Below are 27,389 nucleotides of genomic sequence, written 5' to 3'. Positions count from 1 at the left end.
GGCGTTCTTGTGTTAGTCAGTGGTATTCCATTTGCTCACTCGTTGATCGTATTACTTTGGTTAATTTAATGTCAGGATTTATTCGGAGCTATGTGACATACTGCCGGATTTGCTTATCTTGTCAGGGTTTTCATGGAAGGTGTTGGATTTGCCTGACACCTTACAAGTCAAACAGAGCTTGGATGGCGTGTACAGGTACAGCTGCCCATGCAGCTTCATCACGATACCACAGTTCATCAAGAGTAGTGACTGGCGTATTGTGACGAGCCAGTTGCTCGGCCACCATTGACCACACGTTTTCAATTGGTGAGAGATCTGGAGAATGTGCTGGCCAGAGCAGCAGTCGAACACTTTCTGTATCGAGAGAGGCCCGTGCAGGACATGCAACATGTGGTCTTGCATTATCTTGCTGAAATGTAGGGTTTCACAGAGATCGAATGAAAGGTAGAGCCACGAGTCGTAACACATCTGAAATGTAACGTCCACTGTTCAAAGTGCTGTCAATGCGAACAAGAGGTGACCGAGATGTGTAACCAATGGCACCCCATACCATCACGCCTGGTGATATGCCAGTATGGCGATGACGAATACACGCTTCCAATGTGCGTTCACCACGATGTCGCCAAACACGGATGCGACCATAAAATGACGTTTTGCCATTCGTGCAACCGGGTTCGTCGTTGAGTACACCGTCATAGGCGCTCCGGTCTGTGATGCAGCGTCAAGGGTAACCGCAGCCATGGCCTCCGAGCTGATAGTCCATGCTGCTGCAAACGTCGTCGAACTGTTCGTGCAGATGGTTGTTGTCTTGTAAACGTCCCCATCTGTTGACTCAGTGATCGAGACGTGGCTGCACGATCCGTTACAGCCATATGGATAAGATGCCTGTCATCTCGACTACTAGTCATACGAAGGCGATGGGATCCAGCACGGCGATCCGTATTATCCTCCTGAACCCACCGATTCCATATTCTGCTAACAGTCATTGGATCTCGATCAACGCGAGCACCAATGTCACGAAACGATAAACCGCAAGCGCGATAGGCTACAATCCGACCTTTATCAAAGTCGGAAACGTGATGGTACGCATTTCTCCTCCTTACACGAGGCATCACAATAACATTTCACTAGGCAAAGCCGGTCAATTGCTGTTTGTGTATGAGAAATCGGTTGGAAACTTTCCTCATGTCAGCACGTTGTAGGTGTCGCCACCGGCGCCAACCTTGTGTGAATGCTCTGAAAAGCTAATCATTTGCATATCACAGCATCTTCTTCCTGTCGGTTAAATTTCGCGTCTGTAGCACGTCAACTTCGTTGTGTAGCATTTCTAATGGCCAGTAGTGTAATTTCAATAATATGAGTTAGCTGCCCATTAAATGCCACCACCCATTTAATGCCGTTAAAAGTCAAGTATTTGTGTTAGCACGAGGAAGCTGCTTCCTGACTTTCCACCGACCACCATCTTGTGTGGTCCCAACCCATGGTCCTGTTGAATAAACAACTTGGAAAGGCATCTGGACCCAGCCACTCCATATCATGGACATCAGGAAGAACGTCCTGGGACGCCTCTGCAGCCTCTACCCTCATTTCAACCTGGAATTGATGCTTCTTGTCTACTTAGGTATAACATCTCCCTTCGGGAGGGTGCAGAAGCGGCATGAAGAAAACACATGAATTGTATGACAATTCAGCGAATATGCAAAAAGTTATTGGAAGGGCAGTGGAATACGACACTGGAGCTAATGAACAAACCTGCAGCATGGGGAGCGAACGAAATGGATGGTCTGGAGATGTTAATCCTTATGTTTGCTGCAGAGCACGTAGGAGTGCCTCTGGAATAAGTAAGCCCAATGTTATTCTCAATCAGCTTCCATCCAACCATTGTCACTTCACCAGCAGATTAACCAGTGGTATTGAAGAAGATACATGGAATTCTATCGCTCGGTTCTGATGCAGCATCAGGAGAATTTCGCTCATTTACTGGAACTACAGTCTGGAGATAAGATTAATCTCGCTATTGCTCACGCTTTAATCAAAGGGAGCGGATGGAAAGCCTGCTGCTTCTGATTCGAGAAGAGTGGCTGGCTGGATGGTAGTTTCTGGCGATGGAGAGGATGACCGTCCACCCACTCACATTCAGTGACGAGAATCCTGAGAACACCGGACACAGACAATTCGTCCCGTTCTCGGAAATGCTTGTCAAGACGCCTTGCAACCCCTAGAGTTGCTGTGGAACCATGTCGGCTCTGGGAACTCCGGGGCTGGTTTGAAAACGTAGAACTGAGTTCTTTCGGAAGCTGCCATATGCTGGACTGGCCAGGTTTGGCCGTTCTCGGAAGTGTTTGTCACGATACCTTCCAACCCCTGGAGTAGCTGTAGAACCATGGCGGCTGTGGGGACACTGAGGCTGTTTTGTAAACCGGAATGGAGGTTTGTTGGCGGCTACCAAATGTTGCTTTCCCTTGGACACTAATAGCTGTTGTTGCCAATCCACCTTTATACAGGGAAATTCATGTGGAAGAAGCAAGAGGCAATGGGGTAACATGGAACAGAGTGACCAGTGACAGCTCGTCATTGAGGTTGTTTATGAGATAGCCAATCATAAGAGGGCGGAGGCCAAGAGTGATGTAGTGGAGTACAAGTGGGGAAAGAGTAGTGAAGGCAGTGAGTTTTGGTCTGGAGTTCGGGCCGGCAGTGTAATTGTGAAGTGATGACAGCGGCGTGAAGAACTGGAGGCAACCCAAAGGACGTGAGATCAGAGAGGCGCAGCACTCACTGTCGAAGGTAAAGCGCCAAGTAAACTTACTGTAGTCTTAATTACGAGTGGGAACACGTTACTCTGATCGGTCAAGATTGGAGGACGGGTAGTTTGTGGATTCTACTTGCTGTCAGCAAGGATTGGAAGTATCTATGGGTGTAACAAATGCTACATTATATCTTATTTGTCATAGTGTAAAGAAGGAGCGTTTATTGGGTCATATAAATACAGAGACTAGAGGAAATCTTACTTGTGAAAGGGTAAAATGATGGAAACGGATATTAAAGGATGTGATTAGAAAAACTTTCACGTTTAATTTATACTGCCATATCCTTTTAACAGTTAGTCTCTCCACTTGTAAGTGCTAAATGGCCTATGCGCTGTTATTTCATCTTCAGCGTCCACCATAATCTTTGTATGACGATAGACTAGGTTTTTGTATGTTGTCTGTATTTCAGCATTGGTTTCTGTACGTTTTGACAATCCTTAGAACAGACGCGGGATCTTCGTGATTGTCAGATGGGCCACTGATTTCTGTTTAGAATAATTCACCTAGTCTCAGACGGTGAACCTTTTATAGTGAGGCTGGCGACCCAAAATAATGAAAGTTATCGGCGTTGGGAGAGTTGGTTTTGAAAGCTGCCGGAAGCAGTTGGCTTTGAGGAAGGGAACATTGCAAATCATGGAAAGCTGAATGTACGAAATGTCCACTGTTGGACGCTGATAACACGTAATGGCTGACACAGGTGGAATATCAGAGGCAGTGGAATGTGAATCTTTGGTACAGCATTATTGGCGACTAAGTTATTGCTTCTTACTTCATTGAAGGAATCTTAATAGGTAAAATATGCGCACAGTCTCTTACCGAAATGCTACTGGCTCTCCTAAAAGGAAGGAGGATTAGGTTTTAACATCCTGTCGACATCGAGTTCATTGAAAATAGAAAATAAGCTCTGGAAGCTTCAGAAAGGGGAAGGATATCGGTTGTGCCCTTTCAAAGCAACCATCCAGGCATTTGCCTGGGGCGGTTTAGGGAGCACATTGAAAACCCAAATCTGGATGATTGTACCCAGATTGAAAACGTCATCCTTGAGAACGCGAGTCCAATGGTCTAACCAGTTCGCCATCACTTTAAATATGTATTTGGTAGCAACATGATGGGTGCCCGGCTCACTATTTACTTGTGGCCAGCAAAATGCGCTCACTTAGTTTTCTTCTGATTTTTGGATAGGACGTAAAGGCGTTATCAGTTGGCCTGCAAGTTCGTCTGATTTGAGACTCCTAGACACTGCTATATGGGGTAAACTTAATATGAAATTTATCCACAAGTACCGACGACCCGAGAGTATTTAAAACATCACACTGTTGCAGTAGCGGCAATGATAACATAGGATTCTCCTCAGTTTGACCAGAGGTCCGTAACACTTGCGATTCCAAACGCGTATTGAACTACACGGTGCACATTTCCAAAACTAGGTGTCATAAATGAAATTTTAACACATAAAGCACTATGCTAGTACGCCATATGGGCGCACATGGATCGGCCGTATGGACAGCGGCCGCATACCGCACGGGCGCTGGTTTTCCATTGCCCGAATCATTTTTCCCTGTGCTACACGGCTGCCGGCTGAAGGATAGCCGTAGAAGTTGATATTTTGACCTCAAGATGCAGCAAGAGTCAATTTACAATTTTCTAAACAAGGACGCTCAAGCAGCATGATATTTTCTTTAGGGAGGCATCGGTTCTAGCGCTCAAATGGAAAAATAAACGTGTTTCGGATTGCCTCTCCACAAAATATTAGGAGGTTTCTGTACGCTGGTAAGGTGGTATTATGACAAAGATAAAGCGAAACATTATCATAAATTATAAAATGAACAGGGCTGGTGCAACCACGTCAATGAGCTTCAAAGCTACTATCAAATGCAAGCAGAACAATGAACTGACCAAGAAAACGATGCTTCCAAGTTTTCCTAATGTCCACTGTTTATGGTTTTATCTTGGACAACGATGTCACCAATCAAATACACACTAAAGAGTCAAACAAATGGTACACTTGCCTAATATTGTGAAGGGCTCCCGCGAGCACGCTGAAATGACCCAGCACGAACTAATACACAAATACTGTCAATATACAAATACGTAAACAAGCATATTTTACAATCTATAAGGTATGGGATTTTAAAATGATGCTAGATGTCTGGCTCTACGATGCTTGGCTATTGTGTAATTCTCTAAATTTCTTAGATGATCCCCAAGACATCCATGCAATCGAGAGAGAGCAGTCTTGAACGTTTCAAGCAAGAGTTCATGACCAGACTCTTTTACGATTTCCTTTCCGTTGCCGGTGCTGCTGATTTCATTTTCAAATCTAATTGTGTATCCTTGACATTAAACTCATCCGCTATGTTACTCTTTAACAATGTTTGCACCTCAGTTCCTGTTTTGCAAACCTATTCGAATTTTAGTGTGCAGATCACATTTCTTTCAAGTTTGCGGCAGATACTAGAACAGAAATTTGCAGTTAACTTGCGAATCGTCATTAGACACCAATCCTTTGTCTTCCATATAGAGTGTAGTTCCAAACACATACAGCCAGGTGTGATTAATGTCGGCTTTAAATTAAACTTTTCTCCACTATTCCGCTTCTGTAAATAGATTCTCTTAGTGCGTCAGTCGGGAGCAAACCATCAATCTGGCACGACAGTCCTGCTGAAGAATAAGAAATTTTCGCGTAAGACAGCAATCGCATTCATGTTGGAAACATGTTAATACAAAGTTCTAAATATTGTAATTTCTTCGAAACTACTAATCGGATTTGGAAGAGTGAAAGCCGTTGAATTCGTCTGCTTTGGAACTACAATACTAGCAGCAGAAATTACTAAAGTTCTATCTGAAAAAGTGAAGCTGATAGCGATATCTATGTAATATGAAAAGGGACTACACTTCATTTAGTGAGGACTTTACGCAGTTAATCTGGGTGAACAGAATAAAAAAAAATGTGAGGCTTCACGTAGTATTTCAGGTGAATAGATAACCTGAATCATGCTGTATACTTTTACATCACCAGGTATAGTCAACTTTTCTTAAAACTGCTCATTGCATTAGGATTCACCAAATTCAGACTAGCAGCTTTAGGTTAAAAATAAAGAAATACTTTCTTTTTTTCAGAGCTGCTCCCCTAACCGTCGCTAAACCAGAAACAAGCATTACCAGTTATATAAAATCGAACAGGCTTTTATCATAGTATATGATTTCCTCTCGTCTCCAAACTCTCCAGACATGAACGTTATTGAGAATATCTGGGATGCCTTTCAACGCGCTGTTCAGAAGAGATCTCCAGCCCTTCGTACTCTTACGGATTTATGTATGGCCCGGCAGGATTCATGGTGTTAGTTCCCTCCAGCACTACTTCAGACATTAGTCGAGTCTATTTCATAACGTGTTGTGGCACTTCTGCGTGCTCGCGGAGCCCTACACGACATTAGGCAAGTGTACCAGTTTCTTTAGCCCTTCAGTGAACGTTCCGTGCGCTTACTCTTCAGTGTTAGACAAAATGGCGAAGGCTGCAAATGTTTGTAACACTTTGAGCTGTAAAAACGATATATTAAAAGAGAAGGTACTGTAGGAGCAGGAAGGAAAAAGTTGAAAAATGGAGGGAATGAATACATTAAGTTCAAGCAATAAATGTATTCCCGCAAAAGCTCGTCCAGCACAGGAGATAAGTCTCATTACTGATCACTAAACTACACCAAATCTGGGCAAAATGGTTGTTCTTGAGTTACCAAATATGTTGTTCCACAAGATGTAAAGGACTTGAGACGGGAATCAAGGAAATTTAAGCTATTTATCGTCAGCAATATGAAAGCATCTGACTTCTTAGATTTCAAGAAAGCAGCAGTTTGTAATATAAACACAGCAAATATAAACACATCAAAAGTACAGTGGTTGTGGTTAGACAGAAATAGCCGTAATGTAGTTAAGAGCAGGAGAAGAGGACAACAAGAAAATGCTACTACCTGCCACGAAAATTACAAGCCACATCTATGAAGAAAAGAAGCAAGATTTGCTTGAAATGATGCACGACGTGACAAATAATGACCACATACATTTAATGATTTTTACGTACCATGCTGGATTACATCTTTGTCCTATGTGCCGTATGTACCGCTGCTGTGCTTTGCTTTTCGCTGAATTGAAGTATTTTACTGTTTTTGGAACAGACTTTAAAAATGTTAATTTTATTGTTGACTTGTACTGTTATTATGTCGTGATTTGGCGACTAGGCAAAATTGTAATAAATACGAAAGGTATTTCCTAAATCCTGTTATGGCACTCCCTTCCCGAGGTTTCCTTACGCAGCTGCAGGAGTAAATTGCCAGTTGTCTGTTTGCTCTGCAACTGTATATTTGCACTTTGTTACTCGCATATGTTTATTTTGATATGTTTCTTATATTTTAGGAAATGCCATATTGACTGCCTGGTCCGTATATCTTGAAACGATAGGTACTGCATTTTTGACGTGCGGTTAATCATTTGGTAACACCTGTGTTGTCCATGATTGAATTTTTTATTTTCTGTCCTGTAGGATGATTTCAAGATGGATCCCGACTCTAAACTAGTCATCAAATATTTAAAATTGAAATTTGCACCTTTGGCTTTGTTCCATGCTGTAGAATGAACTTTTACTACCTTTTGCCCGAGTACTAAACTGTGGCACAAAAAGCTTTTCATTCCATTTCCACTTTCAGTAAGTTTTTCATGTTGTTTTAACACAATGTTCGTAATTTCGTTTGGAAACTAAATCTATACTATGCTTAACTTTAAACTAAAATACATTAATAGTACATTTATGACCATTAATTACCTAGCATATTTAAAAATCATCATCATCAAATTCATGATTTTGGCATATAAAGCCTATTTGTTTCAAAACTTCAGGTGCTACGCTTAGGGCTCAGAGTATATAGTTACATTTGAGTAAGTTACGGTCGCCATAGAAAAACAATAAATTTTCAGTTTCAGTAATACGAGCCGCATTCTGCTGCTCTGACGGCAGTGCACGTTATGACTTAGGTATAATGCGTTCCATGTCGACGGATCCTTCGTGACTCTGTCTGTTAATGACAGGCAGGTTGTGACTGTAGGTCACGTAACACGCACTCATCATACGTGAAACAGGAAGTTCGTTCTTTAAAAGCTCAGTCGACCTTGAGAGAACTTAAGCAGCGATATAAATGCCACACAGATACTACGTACGTGTGTCTCTATGATCGCGCTGCTGCTCTCGCCAGAGCTTCTATACAGAAGAGCCAAAGAAACTGGTATACCCGCCTGATATCTACAGGACCCCCTCGAGCACGCAGCAGGGACCCAGTACGACGTGGCACGGACTCAACTAATGTCTGAAGTAGTGCTGGAGGGAACTGCCATCATGAATCCTGCAGGGCTGTCCATAAATCCGTAAGAGTACGAAGCGGAGAACATCTCTTCTGGACAGCACGTTGCAAAGCATACCAGATATGCTCAAAGATGTTCATGTTGGGGAGTCTGGTGGCCAGCGGAAGTGTTTAAACTCAGAAGAGTGTTCCTGGAGCCACTCTGCAGCGATTCTGGACGTGTGGGTGGTCGCATTATCCTGCTGGAGTTACCCAAGTCCGGGGGAATGCACAATGGGCATGAATGGACGCATGTGATCAGACAGGATGCGTACGTACGTGACATCTCACACATTCGTATCTAGACGTATCAGGGGTCCCATAGCACTCCAACTGCACACGCGCCACGCCATAACAGAGCCTACAGCAGCTTGAAGAGTTCTCTGCTGACGTGCAGGGTCCACGGACTCATGAGGTTGTCTCCATACCGGTATACGTCCATCCACTCGATACAATTTGAAACTAAACTCGTCCGACTAGGCAACATGTTTCCAGTCATCGGTGTCGGTGCTGACGGTCCCAGCTGAGGCGTAAAGCTCTGTGTCGTGAAGTCATCAAGGGTACACGAGTGGGCGTTTCGCTCCGAAAGCCCACATCGATGATTTTTCGTTGAATGGTTCGCACGCTGACACTTGTTGATGGTGGAGCACTGAAATCTGTATCGATTTTCGGAAAGGCAGCACTTCTATCACGTTGAGCGATTCTCTTCAGTCGTCGTTGGTCCCGTTCTAGCAGGATCTTTTTCCGGCCGCCAGCAATGTCCGAGATTTGATGTGTTACCGGATTCCTTATATTCACGATACACCCGTGAAATGGTCGTACGGGAAAATCCCCATTTTATCGCCACGTCGGAGATGCCGTGTCTCAACGCACGTGCGCCGACTATAAAACCACGTTCAGACTCACTTAAATCTTGATAACCTGCCATTGTAGCAGCAGTAACCGATCTAACAACTGCGCGAGACACTGGTTGTCTTACATAGATGTTGCCGACCGCAGCGCCGTATTCTGCCTGTTTACATATCTCTGTATTTGAATACGTATGCCTATACCAGTTTCTTTTGCGCTTCAGTGAAGGTCGTGATATTTGTATCATATGAAGTTTTTGCAGGAAGTAAGTTTTTCCGCCTTCCGCTTGGTACTTACCAAAGTGCGCTATTTGAATCTGGGGCAACTTCGTAGTAGGCAAACACAACAGTCTTATTTCCGAATTTTGTAGTACATAGATTTCTGGAGTTATCACGGAACGTCTGGTGTCTGTTGTGTAGCGATGTAATGTGTGACTGCTACAACATGCTATTCTGTATAGGTTACAGAAGTACCGACAAAGTGGACTACTGTAAATCTGGCAGATGGGCGGAAACGTTGATACTGAGTGAGATAGTGTAGAGCTTAAGATAACATGGAACAATGTCCGCGGAGGTAGCTGGGCCTTACGTGATCCAGATTAGGTCTTGGTAAACTTCCTGAAATCTCTTCACGTGTGTACTCGGATGGAATTGTCACCTCTAACAAGCTGTTATCGATTTTGTTCCCATCCTTCTCGAAATGAAATCTTTTTCCTTCAGAGATGGTGACAAAATATTGCCTTGCTTTTCAGCAAACACAAATACTGCCATTAGTTTTGATTATGGGATTAACCATCTACAACTGGAATCAAGTACATAATCTCACTTTTCCACAGTAGCACATGCAAACAGTGTCCTCATTAATTTGCTGTAAATTTTCTAGTGTTTGAGTGCAATAATTCTCTTCTGTATAACTTCGTCCAGTAGCATGGAACCCAGTCCTTGATGTTTTAACGCGCCATATCATCCTGTCCAGTACTCCAGCTACAGTTTTCAAAATTTTCCTTTCCTTGCCACTTCTGGGGCGAAACTCTTCATTTCTTAATCTTAACGTACCATTTCATTAAGTATATGTTGACATATGCCTTAAGAAAGATCCCATTTGTGTTGCTAAAAAATAAATTTAAAGACACAGACTTCATGGAAAATTCTTGACTTTCACGAGAGAATCTTGCTGTGTTTAAGACATTTAAGTGGTTTTTAGGAAACAGTGATTAGGACTCTCGTCTGATGATGCTGATTTATTTTTTCCACTGGGAACGTAAATCGTTTCAGGCAAATGTTGGATTAATTCCTTCAACAAAGTCGCGGTTAATACCTATTGTCTCTCTATCAATTTCTAGAACGGTTATCAATTTTACTACCCAAATAGCAATACTCATCTATCACTTTTAGTGTCCCATTTCGTGACATCATCTCGTGATTTAATTTGTTTGCATGCAGTTACACATAATTTACTTTTTAGTGCTTTTATCTATCTTCAGCAACTACTTTGTATTTATTGTAACAATAAAAAACCACTTACACAAAAGAAATTTTATTCTCTTAACCGTTTTCGGGAACTTCTCCAGAAGATTTTAACTATCGCATTATTTGTGAATGTCAATGCAATAATTATAACCTTCTGAGGAAGGGCACTAAATGCCTGAAGCCGGTTAAGAAAATAAAATTTCGTTTGTGCAGCTGGTTACTGATTATTCACTACTTTAAAATGTTGCGCTGCAAACGTACATTATCAGAAATTTCTTCTTCATGTTAAAGCTGATGATTATTTTGATCTGGAATGCCTTCCTTGACTGTGTTAGTCTTCTTTTTACATCCTGCCTGCTACTTCCGTCATTTATTACTCTGCTTCCAAGATGGTGGAACTGCATCACTTTGTCCATATTGTTGTCCCCAATTTTGGTGTTTAAATTTATTACTAATCTCACTTTTGATACACCTCGTCTTTCTTCGATTTACTCTCAATTCATACCCCGTTTTCAGTACTCTATTCATTTAATTCAATATGTCCCGTACTTCTTCCTCACTTTCACCGTCATTAGCAACGTCATCAGCGAAACGTATCATTGATATTGTTTCATCTTGAATTTTAATCCCACTCCGAAACCTGTCTTTGTTTCCTTTGTTGCTTCTTCGATACACGTATTGGATAGTAAGGGAAAAATATTGCATAATGATTTCGAATTTTTTCTTCGTCGTACTGATATTCCATTTTGAGGTAACGAGTCTAGAAACACGTTTTGAGCTATCCTGCAGTGGAAATGAGTCTCGAGTTATTCTTTAGAATGGTGAGAATGTTCTTAACTCTCGTCAGAAATAGAGAACAGGAACAAAGACCTTTCATTGTTGGTTGTGAGTCAATCATAAGAATGATTAAACAATCATAAGCGCAAGATCTCAATACAAACATACGATGGTAACTAAACCAGAAACCTCCACGAATGATTCAATGCATGTAGTTTCGTAAAGTGAGACGTAAATTAAAAATTCTATGAAATACTTAATCTGCAAGGGAATGAACGAAATTAGTGAAGTATTTTACGTATTTTCTTGCATCTGTAGTTGAAAGGACCGAGTGATTAAGTGTATACTGAAATCGGGCGAAATGTACCGGAGCCTGTGGTGCTGGTTCGCCGGTACTGTTTGGCACACAGCTGGGATACTCACGGCAGACACGTTGAAGTCGGGCATGACGTCGACCTCCGGACAAGGTCCCAGGCCAGCTTTCTGAGACAGCGAAGGTGGCGCCAGCAAAGCCAGAGCCAGGACGGCTACGTGGTACGTCGCAGCTGCAGCCATTTCTTCCCGTCCGAAGCGAAGTGTCTCGTATATCACTCTCGGCTGGAATTTTAAAGTTCGCGAGTGAATCAGCAGGCAAATAAAGGGCATTCAGTCAGAGTAGCCAAGCATATACGTCTAAAAGGAGTATCATTAGCAAACTCAGAATGAATTTTTCGCTCTGCTGCCGACTGTGTGCTGATATGAAGCTTGCCGACAGATTAAAACTGTGTACCAGACCAGGACTCGAACCTGTCACTTTCACATATCCCTGGCAAATGTATTACGAAGTGAGACAGCCAAACAAGACCGACGACACGTCCCCGAAACTTTACTTCCACAAGGTCCCGGCTTCGAGTTCCGGTCCAACCCACAGTTCTAATCTACCATGAAGTATCAACGCACACTGAGGTGACGCATGTTATGGGAGGGCGATATGCACATATGTAGATCACGGTAGTATCGCATTCACAAGGTATGAAAGGACAGTGCATTGGCGGAGCTGTCATTTATACTCATGTGAAAAGGTTTCCGGCGTGATTATGGCCGCACAACGGGAATTAACAGACTTTGAAGACGGAATGGTAGTTGGAGGTAGACACATGGGATATTCCATTTCGGAAATCGTTTGGGAATTTGATATTCCGAGACGCACAGTGTCAAGAGTGTGCCGAGACTACCAAATTTCAAGCATTACCTCTCACCACGGACAACACACTGGCCGACTGCCTTCACTTAACGACCGAGAGCAGTCGTATTTGCGTAGAGTTGTCAGTGCTAACAGATAACAACGCTGTGTGAAATAACCACACGAATGAGTTATCCGTTGGGACAGTGAGGCAAAATTTGTCATTAATGCGCTGTGGCAGCAGACGACCGACGCGAGTGCATTTGCTAGCAGCACGACATCGAATGCAGCGCCTCTCCTAGGCTCTTGACAATCTCGATTGGACCCTGGTCGACTGGAAAACCGTGTCCTGGTCAGATGAGTTCCGATTTCAGTTCGTAACAGTAGACAGTTCGGGCGTGGCACAGATCCCACGAAGTCATGAACCCAACTTGTCAATAAGGCATTGTGCAAGCTGGTGCTGACTCCGTAATGGTGTGGGTTGTTCAAATGGTTCAAATGGCTCTGAACACTATGCGACTTAACTTCTGAGGTCATCACTCACCTAGAACTTAGAACTAATTAAACCTAACTAACCTAAGGACATCACACACATCCATGCCCGAGGCAGGATTCGAACCTGCGACCGTAGTGGCCACGTGGTTCCAGACTGAAGCGCCTAGAACCGCACGGCCACACTGGCCGGCGGTGTGGGTTGTGTTTACATGGAATGCACTCTGTCCTCTTATCCAGTTGAACCGATCATTGACGGGAAATGCTTATGTTCGTGTATATGGAGATCATTTGCAGCCATTCGTTGACTTCATGCTGTCAAACAACGATGCGCCGCGTCATTGGGCACAGTTGTTCGTGATCGGTTTGAAGAATGTTCTGGACAATTCGAGCGAATAATTTGGGCACCCGGATCGCCTGGCATGAAACTCGTCGAACTCTCATTGGACATAATCCAAAGATCAGTTCGTGCTCAACACCCTGCACCAGCAACACTTTTGCAATTATTGGACGGCTGTGGAGGCAGGATGGCTCAATATTTCTACAGGTGACATCCAACGATCTACTAAGTCCATGGCACGTCGAACTGCTGCCGGGCGAAATATAGTCCGATAAAATATTACGAGGTATCCCATGATTTACATCACCTCAGGTTAAGCAGAAGCTTAACACTGTTATTAGTAAGAGACGAAAAGAGTCTGCGAAATTCTTCCGAATTTTTTAAGTACGAGGAGTAGCAGCACAGGCGTGGCTTTAATTATCACCTGGAACAAGTTACGTTATTATTATTATTATTATCACTTTTATTTATTTACTTTGCATATCCATACGCGAAGGCCTCTTTCTCAATGAAATCCACTCGCCACAGTACCGAAGCGCGCCACTAGAGGGGTCAAAACGAAACGGTGAACCCTCATTGGTAAACTTTAGTATCCAAGGATAGGTAATTAGTTTTCTGCATTTGAAGAGAAACGACAACATAATACTCCATGATGAGTCGGTAGATGTGTGTGACAACAATGCATTATCATATGACTCAGTGGTTAGTTGGCGCGACCTCGAACAAGTTACGTTATTATTATTTTTATCTGTTTACTTGCATGTCCGTATGCGCAGGACTGTTTCGCAATGAAATCCATGCGCCACAGTACCGAAGCGCGCCACTAGAGAGGTCAAAACGGAACGGTACACCCTCATTGGTAAATTCGAGTACCGAGTTCTAGGTAATTAGTTTTCTGCATTTGAAGAGAAACGACGACATAACACCCCATGATGAGTCGGTAGATGTGTGCGGCAACAATGCATTATCATACGAGCCACTGTTACTTGGCGCTACCAGTGCAGTCAAATAAGAAAGTGTGAATGATGAAGAACCGAATAGCCGAACACCTCACTTTGAAGAGTCGTGATTAGCAACGGAAGTGAGGCCCTGGTGCCTCCAGACGACAACGGAAAACTAGAAAACAGTTATCTTGTACGACTTTTAGAGGATGACAAAACTCACTGTCTGCTGGATTCTCCATTGCTCACACCTACTGAAAAATGCTCTTCTAACTAGTAGTGGAAACGTGGCAGCTGTGTCAGGCACATATAGAGGTTTTTTTTTAGCCACCCAGTCACTATGAACGAGTATTACGCGTGTTACTATGACCCAGAGACAAAGTAGCAAACCGAACAGTGTAACCATGTAAATCCATCACAGCCGAAAAAAGATAGCTCAGTAGCTATCACGTAAAGTAAAACTTGCCGCATTGTAGTAATGTGTGATCTGCACTGATGCCTTCTTCAAACTTGTGCGTAATCAGTTTAAAGGGAAGCTAACCCCTGAAGAAAGACGCAGCAGCGGCACAAAAGTCGCAGTGACGAATAAAGTGATCGGGTAAGTTGGTCCTGAATAGTTTTTGTGACTGCCACAGTGCGGTGCCAACAGATTCGGCTCTTGAAGGGCACTCGCCCAGGAGCATACTGACGAAATCTCCTGACGGGGAAGCGGGAGCCTGTAATGACAAAGTTTTCGGTGGAGCTTTCGGCAGGGGTTTATGCTCCACGAGAACGAATTGCTAATTCTGTATGGAGTAGACTCACGCGTTCTACTTCAACCCCCCACCCCCCCACCCCCTTCCACCACTCTCCGCATTCTCACCCGGTGACTTCTTCTTCTTTCCTCAGATGGTGAAATCGTCGGTGGAAGACGTTTCTAGAATAACGACAAATTGATTTTCGAAGTGGAACATTTTGCGGAATAGCCAAAATTCAGCCAGCCTACAACCAAGATCTCTGCCAAGTCACCCACTGTTGTGAAAAATGTGTCGTGTTGTCCGATGAACATACAGAGGAGAACTAACACTGTCGCCAAATTTCAGAGAAGTAACGTGAGTTTCTCAATGTGATAATTAAAACTTTGCTTACTATCCTCGGATAATATGCTTGTTCACTAGCTATCACGTAAAATTTTAACTTTCCGCTCAGTAGCTATCACGTAAAGTAAAACTTGCCGCATTGTAGTAATGTGTGATCTGCACTGATGCCTTCTTCAAACTTGTGCGTAATCAGTTTAAAGGGAAGCTAACCCCTGAAGAAAGACGCAGCAGCGGCACAAAAGTCGCAGTGACGATTTCGATGAAGATGACATGGTGCTATAACCAACCAAGTTTAGTAAGGAATGGAAACTATACACGGGTACTCGTCAATTGTGATTGTGACCGTAATCATGTATTACTTTCATCTAATACCAACTGAAATTATTGTTACTCTCGTTTACTTAAGAATTATGTTATAACAATTCCAGGAACTCATCATCAGCCTCTAAATTCATACGTCACAAATAAATATACGAAACTAACTGCGACTGGCACCGAAAGTATGGAGGTGAAAGATACACTACTGGCCATTAAAATTGCTACACCACGAAGATGACGTGCTACAGACACGAAATTTAACCTACAGCAAGAAGATGCTGTGATATGCAAATGATTAGCTTTTCAGAGCATTCACACAAGGTTGGCGCCGGTGGCGACACCTACAACGTACCGACGTGAGGAAAGTTTCCAACCGATTTGTCATACACAAACAGCGGTTGACCGGCGTTGCCTGGTGAAACGTTTTTGTGATGCTTCGTGTAAGGAGAAGAAATGCGTACCATCGCGTTTCCGACTTTCATAAAGGTCGGATTGTAGCCTATTGCAATTGCGGTTTATCGTTTCGTGACATTGCTGCTCGCGTTGGTCGAGATCCAATGACTGTTAGCAGAATACGGAATCGGTGGGTTCAGGAGGGTAATACGGAACGCCGTGCTGGATCCCAACGGACTCGTATCACTAGCAGTCGAGATGACAGGCATCTCATCCGCATCGCTGTAACGGATCGTGCAGCCACGTCTCGATCCCTGAGTCAATAGATGGGGACGTTTGCAAGACAACAACCATCTGCACGAACAGTTCGACGACGTTTGAAGTAGCATGAACTATCAACTAGGAGACCATGGTTGCGGTTACCCTTGACAGGAGCTCCTGCGGTGGTGTACTCAACGACGAACCTGAGTCCACGAATGCCAAAACGTCATTTTTCCGGATAAATCCAGGTTCTGTTTACAGCATCATGATGGTCGCATCCATGTTTGGCGACATCGCGGTGAACGAACATTGGAAGCGTGTATTCGTCATCGCCATACTGGCGTATCACCCGGCGTGATGGTATGGGGTGCCATTGGTTACACGTCTCGGTCACCTCTTGTTCGCATTGACGGCACTTTGAACAGTGGACGTTACATTGCAGATGTGTTACGACCGGTGGCTCTACCCTTCATTCGATCCCTCCGAAACCCTACATTTCAGCAGGATAATGCACGACCGCATGTTGCAGGTCCTATACGGGCCTTTCTGGATACAGAAAATGTTCGACTGCTGCCCTAGCCAGCACATTCTCCAGATCTCTCACCAACTGAAAACGTCTGCTCAATGATGGCCGAGCAACTGGCTCGTCACAATACGCCAGTCACTACTCTTAATGAACTGTGGTATTGTGTTGAAGCTGCATGGGCAGCTGTATCTGTACCCGCCATCCAAGCTCTGTTTGACTCAATGCCCAGGCATATCAAAGCCGTTATTACGGCGAGAGGTGGTTGTTCTGGGTACTGAATTCTCAGGATCTATACACCCAAATTGCGTGAAACTGTAATCACATGTCAGTTCTAGTGTAATATATTTGTCCAATGAATACCCGTTTATCATCTGCATTTCTTCTTGGTGTAGCGATTTTAATGGCCAGTAATGTAGTTCAATTACCTATACATGGGTAATTTCGTATATTTATGAGTTCGAACACCAAAAAAAAATCCAATTTGCTACACTAGGTTCTTCAATGTTGAGGTTTGTTATTCTTTACTTGTTACTATCTCGAAGTTACATAATTCTGTTGATTACCTCCTTGCAGCATTCTTGGATAGTGGAGTTTCAGCACTAAAATACAAAACTGTTAGTCCTAGACGAAGCATTGTGTAGGATCTGCTCCAAATATTACTACGTTGGAACAGTGGTTCATGCATATGCTTCCAGGTCTGGGAATATCTCAGTACATTAAACTCGAAATAATTTACTTTTTCAACTCTGATTTAATCAGCTTTAGAGTCCAATTGCAAGTTATATAAGAATGAAAAGATGTAGTCGTACCTACGTTATACTTCTCTAAGATTACGCAAATTTATCTTGGCTGAGGAATCTAACTCTTCAACGTGTAGTTTTTGTTATGAAACAAGTATTTTTGGTTGCACATCCGGTTTCCAGATATTTTATCCGGAAACAAGGTGACTTATTTTTTATTTTAATAGTCATCTATGCATCTGAATTCTCAGCACGCCGCCCAAACAGACAGGCACGACTTAGAGGGAGTATGCCACGAAATAAAGTGAATTTCTGGAAATAACATAACACATCATTTACCAAACATCTTTATCTTTCGCTTTCTAGTGAACAACGTGCGAAAAGAGTAGTGCATGCATATTACGACATCCACGTTTATTGAAATAGCGGCAGGGTTAGAGAAGCAGAAGATATCAGATCTCTGGAACTGAAGCAAATGGGAAGGTCTCATACAAGAAATGTAATCATGACCTGTAGAAGCTGGATGCAGCTACAGTATCTTTAAGATTACAAAAAGTGATACACTAGAACTTATTTACATACTTTGATTCCTTCAAATCATACGGATAATATTTAATGACAACTTATTTCTGGCATATTTTGAGTCGAAAAGTGACCTTACAGGGCCTTAACTGGTGTTATTTGGGGAAACTCATGTATGTTCCCTACGGTGTTTGTGGTTGAAAGTGTCGTCTAAACTGAAGTTTCCAAAATTCAATACACGCAGGATTATCCTCCTGTTACTGTTTAAAATGTTTACAGCACTCTGCAACCTACATTTTGAGTAAGCTACCAGCAGGAGGAGCATGTTAGTGACAAACCACGTCTTCGGAAACCCATATTGGTGTCTGCAGAACTGGTAAACTCATTTTTTTTCGGGAATAGGGACGCTTTCGATCCATTTGGTTGTACTACTGTTGTTGATCTAATCTTTGATCCGAAGGCTGGTTTGATGCATCTCAGTAAACGTGCCTACCTTGCCCAAGCCCTTTTATGTCTGCATAGCAACTGAAACCTACATCCACTTCATTCTGCTTACTGTAGTCAACCCTTGGCCGGATTCCACAAATTTTACTCCCACTCCTCCCCCGCAATACATTTCCCTCCACCCGCTCCATCAAACTGGCGATTCCTTAATGTCTGAGGGTGTGTTCCATCAAGTAATCTTAGTCAAATTTTGTAAAAATTTGAACAGAACGGTTATCTGTGCTGGTCATGTAAGCAACTTTTAATTTCATTTGATCGTGTTCCAGTATTTGGTGATCGGTAAAATGAAGAGTATAATATTTGGTCGTGTATGGGGAACAGAGACCTGTTTACGAAATCAAGCCATCCTGTTTTGCTTTCTCCGTTCTTCCCTAAATTATTCCATGTAATCTCATGATATTTATACTAGTTAGCAGTGGCTGACACTCTCCCAGTTCTTGTGTAATGTTAAGATATGCATGAAGTAAACTATTATTATTATTGTTATTAGTATTATTGGTACTTTTATTCCAGAATTTCGAATTGCAACCTTACATCACTAACTTATTTTTCTTCTAAAATTTGTTGATACTTTATGGCCTATACAATACCTTCTTACAATTGAATATAATTAAAATGCATATAATATAAAACCAGTGTATAGTAAAAAGAGGAAAATGAAAATAACAAATAAGAATCAAGAAATAACAAATAAAAAATTACAACATCATAGTGAAACCAGAATTCCTCTATACAAGTAAACATTAATTAAAAGTTATGCTAACTAGAAGGATTTAAGAAAAAATGATAAAAAATGTAGATCCAATAAGAAGGGGAGAAGCCTGGAAATTATGAAGCAATGATGGGAAACATAGAACTCTTAAAGAAAATAAGATAAACAATAAGGATTAGAAGGTTAATACTTTTGGTCATTTGTACAGGCTACAAAACAAATCTTCAAGTATCTCTGGCAAGATAAACTACAAGCTGAAAGCGAGAAGTTAAGTAAGGTTTAGAAATGTAGAATATAAAAGCAAAAGAAACTACAGTAGGAGCTATTTTCAGAAGAAAGATGTTAATTTTAGAAGGGTTCCGAGAGAGGAGCATTAAGAGAAAAAGGTCTGAAGGAGTCAGAGTAGAGAAAAGAAGTGACATGGTGTAAAGATTAAACAATGTTTGAGGAAAAACTCAAAATATCGAATGAGAAGTAGCTGAAATGGTAACACTGTCCCTAGTGGACAAAAACGGAGGGGGGACAGGTGCAACGTTAGAAGTAGAAGTACTGCTGATTCGAGTAGAGACTAAAAGTGGAGAGCGCTTACCACCCGCGTGGCAGCTGACCCGCGTGCTGTCAGATGTCAGCGAGGCAGTGGGCGCCGTGCGAGGCGCCGGCAGCTTTTATGTGGGGAGGCGAGGGCGTGTGTGACGCACGCGGATCCCCGCCGCTTCCGCCGACGCCGCCCAGCCGCTGCTCGCCACAGGTGATTACGGCTACGCTCACCACGTGCGGCAGCCGCCACAACCAAAATGGACGCGTCGCATCGCCTAAACAGGCGCTCTGCAGGTTGACTCACTTTACAGTCTTCCCAATAGAGATATTCCGTCCTTCAGTTCTTATTCTACAAGGTGTCGATAAAGCGTTCGTTAAATTGATCGTTACCTGAGTGGACACGAGCGCTAGAAACGTGTGCCGAGCATGAACACTGAGACAGAGATCGAGGAGAGGCGTAAAGTGTCGGACACACAAAACCGTAACAGATTTGTCTCCTATAGCCAAATAAACGTCGTGAGTGTGAATATGGAGCAACCAACGAATATAAAATATCGTCCCAAATGGCTCAAATGGCTCTGAGCACTATGGGACTTAATGTCTGACGTCATCAGTCCCCTAGAACTTAGAACTACTTCAACCTAACTAACCTAAGGACATCACACACATCCATGCCCGAGGCAGGATTCGAACCTGCGACTGTAGCGGTCGCGCGGTTTCAGACTGTAGCGCCTAGAACCGCTCAGACACCCCGGCCGGCAAAATGTCGTTCCAAACTGAGAAAAACACCAGCTGAGACTACACAAATGAGGTCAAATATTATGAGCGTTGGACACCGCGAGACTGAGTAAAGGAACTATATGACTGGGTCAAAGACGGAAATGGAGACATTCTGCCGACGATACGGGCTGCAAATGAGGAAATCCAGTGACAAATGCTACGCTGACAGAAGACAGATGACCATGGCCAGACGCCGAGCAACGAGCATCTCGGAGATGAAGTAGCTGATAGGTAGTTCCAGTGTGCTACTGTCGTGCGTGTGTATGGAAAGTAAGTGAAGTACGGCAGGCGACAAGGTACTGGACGTCCAAGCCCCACCACTCAACACAGAACCTCCAGCTTGAAGGCTTGCCCGCTCTGTAACGCAGCCTAAGCAGCTATCTGTAGCGGATCTCATGACAGAGTTCAGCAGGCTCAACAACGTGCGCTGTACGGTGTGCTCCGAAACACTTGCTCCTGCGCCAGCCTTATAACCTGTCTTCAGGTCTGCCACAGAGTGGGCTAGCTTCCGATATCAATGTTCTGTAGCGAGGCGTGGACGTGTCATACGTTGTCACCTATACGTGGTTTCACCGATCTTCAAACACTTTCCATAGATGCTCACGACAGTAGCTCGTGAACAACTGACCAACTTTCCCAGTTCCGAAATACCCATTGCCAGGCGCTAGTCCATATCATCTATCCTTTGTCACAGTCGTAAACATCAGTGAATTTGCCATTGTGTGACCCATATCGTGGCTAGAATGATTCCCCACTTGTCTCTACTCCGCTTGTACACTGAAGCGCCAAAGAAACTGGTATAGGCATGCGTATTCAAATACAGAGATATGCAAGCATTTAGAATACGGCGCTGCGGTCGGCAGCGCCTATATAAGATGGTTCAAATGGCTCTGAGCACTATGGGACTTAACATCTGAGGTCATCAGTCCCCTAGAACTTAGAACTACATAAACCTAACTAACCTAAGGATGTCGCACACATTATGCCCGAGGCAGGATTCGAACCTGCGACCGTAGCGGTCGCGCGGATCCAGACTGAAGCGCCTAGAACCGCTCGGCCACCCCGGCCGGCCACAAGCGGTGGGACACAGCGTCTCCGAGGTAGCAATAAAGTGGGGATTTTCCCTTACGACAAATTCAAAAGTGTACGGCGAATATCGGGAATACGGTGAAACATCAAATCTCTGACACTGCTGCGGCCGGAAAAAAAAAAACTTGCAAGAACAGGATCAACGGCGACTGAAGAGAATCGTTCAACGTGACAGACGTGCAACCCTTTCGGAAATTGTGGCAGATTTCAGTGCTGGGTCATCAACAAGTATCAGCGTGCGAAACATTCAGCGTAACATCATCGATATGGGCTTTCGGAGCCGAAGGCCCTCTCGTGTAACCTTGATGACTGCACAACCCAAAGCTTTAGGCGTTGCCTGGGTCCGTCAACACCGACATTAGACTGTTGATGACTGGAAACATGTTGCCTGGTCGAACGAGTCTCGTTTCAATTTTTTTCGAGCGGATGGACATGTACAGGTATGGAGACAGCCACATGAATCCATGGATCCTGCACGTCAGCAGGGGACTTTTCTTGGTGCGGAGGCTCTTTAATGGTGCGATGCGTATGTAGTTGGAGTGATGTGGGACCTCTGATATGTCTGTATACGACTCTGCCAGGTGACACATTTGTAAGGATCCTGTCTGATCACCTGCATCCATTCATGTCCATTGTGCGTTACGACGGACTTGAGCGATTCCAGGAGGACAATGCGACACCCCACACGTTCAGAACTGCTACAGAGTAGTTCCAGGATCACTCTTATGAGTTTAAACACTTCCACTCGCCAGTCAACTTCGAAGACATGATCATTATTGAGTATATCTGGAATGCCTTTCAACGTGCTGTTCAGAAGAAATATCTATTCGCTCGTACTTTTACGGATTTATGGACAGTCCTGCAGGATTCGTGAGGTCAATTCCATCCAGCACTACGTGAGACATTAGTCGAGACCGTGCCACGTAGTGTTGGGGCACTTCTGCGTGCTCGCGGGTGCCCTACACGATATCAGACAGGTGTACCAGTTTCTTCGGCTCTTCAGTGTATGCATTCCTTACCGCCTCACGTGACCTAACGTTATCAGGCAGCATTTAATCTTATTATTGCCGGTGGTCACAACGTTGTGTCTCATCAGTGTAAGGCATCCCGTAGGGCCACATGTACCGTGAGCAGGTACGTTCTCCACAACATCGCATTAAACTGCATCAGAATGGTTTCAAAACTACTCCAGAGATGTGAGCATCCTTGTGCAGTTCCCCATGTCGCATGACCTTTGTCCTGTTAAGTACAAATGGAAGACAATCGGGCGAGATACACGGTATGTGTCAGGATAAGTACCAGATAATATTATACGCAGAAATTTCGCCCGTACTCGCATTCAGTTTCTAACCGTCTTTGCACTTTCCTACAGTCTGTACGGACTTGTTCTACATCTTTAAAAGAATTCGTTCCTCGTGGGTTCCGCAGAACACGATGTATGTGTGAATGAATGAAGACATAGAAGTACGGCAATAGTGATTTTAATATGCAGTTATGGAAAATAGAAAACACGATAGAAATAAAAGTTGGATCGTGTCAAATATGTCTGTGGAGGGGAAAACAGAAACTGATCAAAAGAGAGATAACATTGTACGAGATTTTTTCCATTGGCCCTAAAAAGTTTTCTTTATTATCTTTCGTTTTTTGTACCCTTTAAATATTTTACATATAATGTTTCAGTCCCATATATAAGGTTTCCTTATAGACTAGTGTGCAGAACTTAAGGACGAAAGGAACTTCCGTATGATGCGTCATTCCCAAGTAGAATAGCTTGACGAAACTAGAGCCATACTCAGAAAGATATGCTACAATATAGTAAAGAAAGAATACGTAATGAGAAGAAAAGAAATGACACTTCTACTGAAAGACAATAATTAAACTGAAATCACTACGATTTATGATTGTCTCCTAGACATACCAAAAGGCGGGACATGGTTCTTAACAGGGTGTGTGATCAAAGCAAATTTTATACCATTGCACAACTGGCATTATTCAAGACAAGATATAATTTTATTAAGTAAACATCAGGGCCAAAAGTTAATTTTTCAGTACCATCTTAATGCAGCTGCACAAACGGCATTATTCTCTTAAACTTGATTTCTGAGTCAAATACATGTTTCATTACTGGCAAAATGGAGGAGTGCAAGAAACAAGTTCGCAGACGCAGTCAGATTCAGGTTTGTTGAATAATTAATTTGGAAAAATCTTATCATTGCTACTTTCACTAATTAAAAAGGAAACAATTTTGGTAAGATACTTTCAACTTCAGTACTTAAGTGTCTTTCTGTTTAAACAATTTTATTTAAGACTTTCTCTTATGATTCTGCTACAGCAGTGATGCAGCGCCGATTCTATCACCTTCAGTTAATGATTGTGAGATGATGATTTTTTTCTCTTTTCATTAAGTAATACTGAACTCAAGAGAAGTTATATGCTTCATCTTTCAGCTACTACTGAACAGTTCGAGGATGAATCTTATTGTGTTGCATCTTAGAGTAAGTTATGTCATTAATAGTTGCTTTATAAGATACATTGTATTTATTTTGCTGTTGTGATCATCTGTGTTTGGGCCATACGATTTTGGGTCCTTCAAATTAAGACTCCATTCGATTTTGACCCATTGCAGTTCTTACTCCACACACAGACAAATTGACATCTAATATCTGATGATATTGACGTTGTGATACTACTTAATATTTTCTATTCGAGGAACATCACGTAAACATTACTATGATTTTTAAAAAATGAAATAATTATGTTGTGATAATAAGTAAGTAATTGCGATAATCACAGACCCATTACTCAATTATCGAATGTGTAATAAGCCATGAGAACTAAACTGAATATGCGGTCATAAGAAACGACATTCTTTACTAACTTACACTGACTGGAGCTCAAGTCACTTATACTGTATAAGAAGATATTGTATATACACTCACACATATTTTTCTTAAATATATACCACAGAAACGGGATTATTTCAACATCACATCTGATTGCTCTCCTGTAATTTTAATGTGTATATGAATGTGTATTCGAGGAATGCTGATTTTCTATTGTAGGATAATTTATATCACAGGTAATTACTATGTATACATCGACTCTGGCCCCCCATGAAACATGGACCTTGCCGTCGTTGCAGGAGGCTTGCATGCCTCAGCGATACACATAATCGTACCACAGGTGCAACCAGAATGGAGGGGTATTTGTTGAGAGGCCAGACAAACGTGTCGTTCCTGAAGAGGGGCAGCAGAATTTTCAGTAGTTGCAGGAGCAACAGACTGGATTATTGAATGATCTGGCCTTGTAACGTTAACCAAAACGGTCCTGCTGTGCTGGTACCGCTAGCGGCTGAAAGCAAGGGGAAACTACGGCAGTAATTATTTCCCGAGGGCATGCAGCTCTACTGTATGGTTAAATGATGATGACATCCTCTTGGGTAAAATAATCCGCCATTTGGATCTCCAGGTGGGGATTATTCATGAGGACGTCGTTATCAGGACAAGCGAAATTGACGTTCTACGGAGCCTAGCGTAGATTGTCAGAATTATTAATATGGTTGGTAGGTTCGAAAATATAAAAAAGAAAATGCATACGTTAAAGCTAGACATTGCAGGACTTAGTGAAGTTCGGTGACAGGAGGAATTGTACTTCTGGTAAGGTGAATACAATGTCATCAACACAAAATATTGTAGCCGAGATAGACAGTAAACCCACACTCACCACAGCAGTACACGCTTAAATGCCAACTAGCGCTGCAGATGAGGAGGAGATACAGGAAATGCACGATGAGATAAAATAAATTATTGAAATAGTTAAGGGAGACGAAAATGTGTAGTCATGTGGGACTGGAATTCGATAGTAGAAAAAGGAAGATAAGGAAAAGTAGTAGGTGAATATGGACTATGAGAAAGGAAGGAAATAGGAAGCTTCCTGGTAGAATTTTGCACAGAGCATAATTTAATTATAGCTAACACTTGGTTTACGAATCATGAACGAAGGTTGTATACTTGGAAGAGACCTGGAGACACCGGAAGGTTTCAGTCTGATTATATTATGGTAAGATAGAGATTTCGGAACAAGGTTTTATATTGTATGATATTTAGGGGCACATGCGGACTCTGACCATAATTTATGGTTATGCCCTGCAGATTAAAACTGAAAGAACTGCAAAAAGGCAGGAATTTAAGAAGATGGGCCTTGGATGAAATGAAATAATCAGAGGTTCTAGAGACTTTCAGAGGGAGCATTAGGGGACGACTGACAAGAACAGAGGAAAGGAATACAGTAGAAGAAGAATAGGTATCTTTGAGAGATGAAATAGTGTAGGCAGCATTAGACCAAGTACTTAAAAAGACGAGGGCTAGTGGAAATAGTTGGGAACACAGGAGATATTGAATTTAACTGATGCAACGATAATATATAAAAGTACAATAAATGAAGCAGCCGAAAGGAAATAGAAACGTCTAAAACATGAGATCGACAGGAAGTGTAAAATGGCTAAGCGCGAATCGCGAATGGGTAACGGACAAATATAAGGTTGTAGAAACATATGTCACTAGGGGTAAGATAGATGCTGCCTACAGGAAAATTAAAGAGATCTTTGGCGAAAAGAGAACCACCTGTATAAATATCAAGAGCTCAGATGGAAAACCAGTCCTAAACAAAGAAGGGAAAGCAGGAAGGCGGAAGTATTATACAGAGAGTCTTTACAAGGGAGAAAAAAAATGGTTCAAATGGCTCTGAGCACTATGGGACTCAACTGCTGAGGTCATTAGTCCCCTAGAACTTAGAATTAGTTAAACCTAACTAACCTAAGGACATCACAAACATCCATGCCCGCGGCAGGATTCGAACCTGCGACCGTAGCGGTCTTGCGGTTCCAGACTGCAGCGCCTTTAACCGCACGGCCACTTCGGCCGGCTACAAGGGAGAAGTACTTCAGGGCAACATTATGGAAATGGAAGCGAATGTAGACGAAGTTGAGAAGGGACATATAATACTGCGTGAAGAATTCGATAAATCACTGAAGGACTTAAGTCAAAACAAGGCCCCGGGGGTAGACATCATTCTGTTGGAGCTACTGATAGCCTTCGGAGAGCCAGCCATCACAAAACTCTTCCATCTGGTTAGATTAGATTAGATTAATTATTCATTCCATAGACCCACAAAAGCGGGGATCCTCCTGGGTGTGCAAAATGTCAGATAAACACATTACAAAAATGTAATTAGAAAAACTTGAGTTTCATTAATTTTAATGATCCTCAGTCAATAAACAGTAAAATTATGTACATGAATTAAAATTAAACTTCTAATATTTACAGGTTTAATACTTACATCTGCTTTCATTAAATCCATCATTCACATATTAGCTAGTTACTTGGCTATTACAACCAAGTGTTGTAAAAAAATTAAGCGATAAATAAAATTTAGAATTATCGTTATCTTCGTATTTCTTCTTGAAAAATGGAAAGCAACACGAAGGTGAAACAGCTTTGAAATATTTGTAATCGTCTTACGAAGAGATCATATAGTCATAGACAACAGAGCAATGAAAGTAAAAAAAAAAAAACTGATGGCGGATATCCTAATGAGTGTAATATATAACGTAGCTTTATGTTTGCAAATAAATAGGTGAGTTACCAAGAAAATACATACTGGGACGAAGATATTGTGATTACCAAGAAATAGTCTAAAATATACG

General features: G+C 42.5%; 1 protein-coding gene across 1 annotated transcript in view; it reads right to left on the bottom strand.

Annotated features, from left to right (window-relative positions):
- LOC126173443 (lazarillo protein-like) overlaps positions 1-19,916 on the bottom strand; it is a 55,181-nt gene extending 35,265 nt beyond the window's left edge. The window contains exons 1-2 of the mRNA XM_049920956.1: positions 19,869-19,916; positions 11,713-11,886 (exon numbers count right to left, since the gene is read on the bottom strand). Of these exons, the coding sequence (XP_049776913.1) occupies positions 11,713-11,844 (132 nt within the window). The 5' untranslated portion in view covers positions 11,845-11,886; positions 19,869-19,916. The remainder of the gene's footprint in view (positions 1-11,712; positions 11,887-19,868) is intronic.
- Between the last annotated feature and the right edge of the window lie 7,473 nt (positions 19,917-27,389).

Source organism: Schistocerca cancellata, chromosome 1 (genome assembly GCF_023864275.1).
Source record: "Schistocerca cancellata isolate TAMUIC-IGC-003103 chromosome 1, iqSchCanc2.1, whole genome shotgun sequence".
In the NCBI taxonomy this organism is placed as follows: domain Eukaryota; kingdom Metazoa; phylum Arthropoda; class Insecta; order Orthoptera; family Acrididae; genus Schistocerca; species Schistocerca cancellata.
Note: the sequence above shows the minus strand (reverse complement) of the source record. Positions and strands in the feature narration are given on the sequence as shown.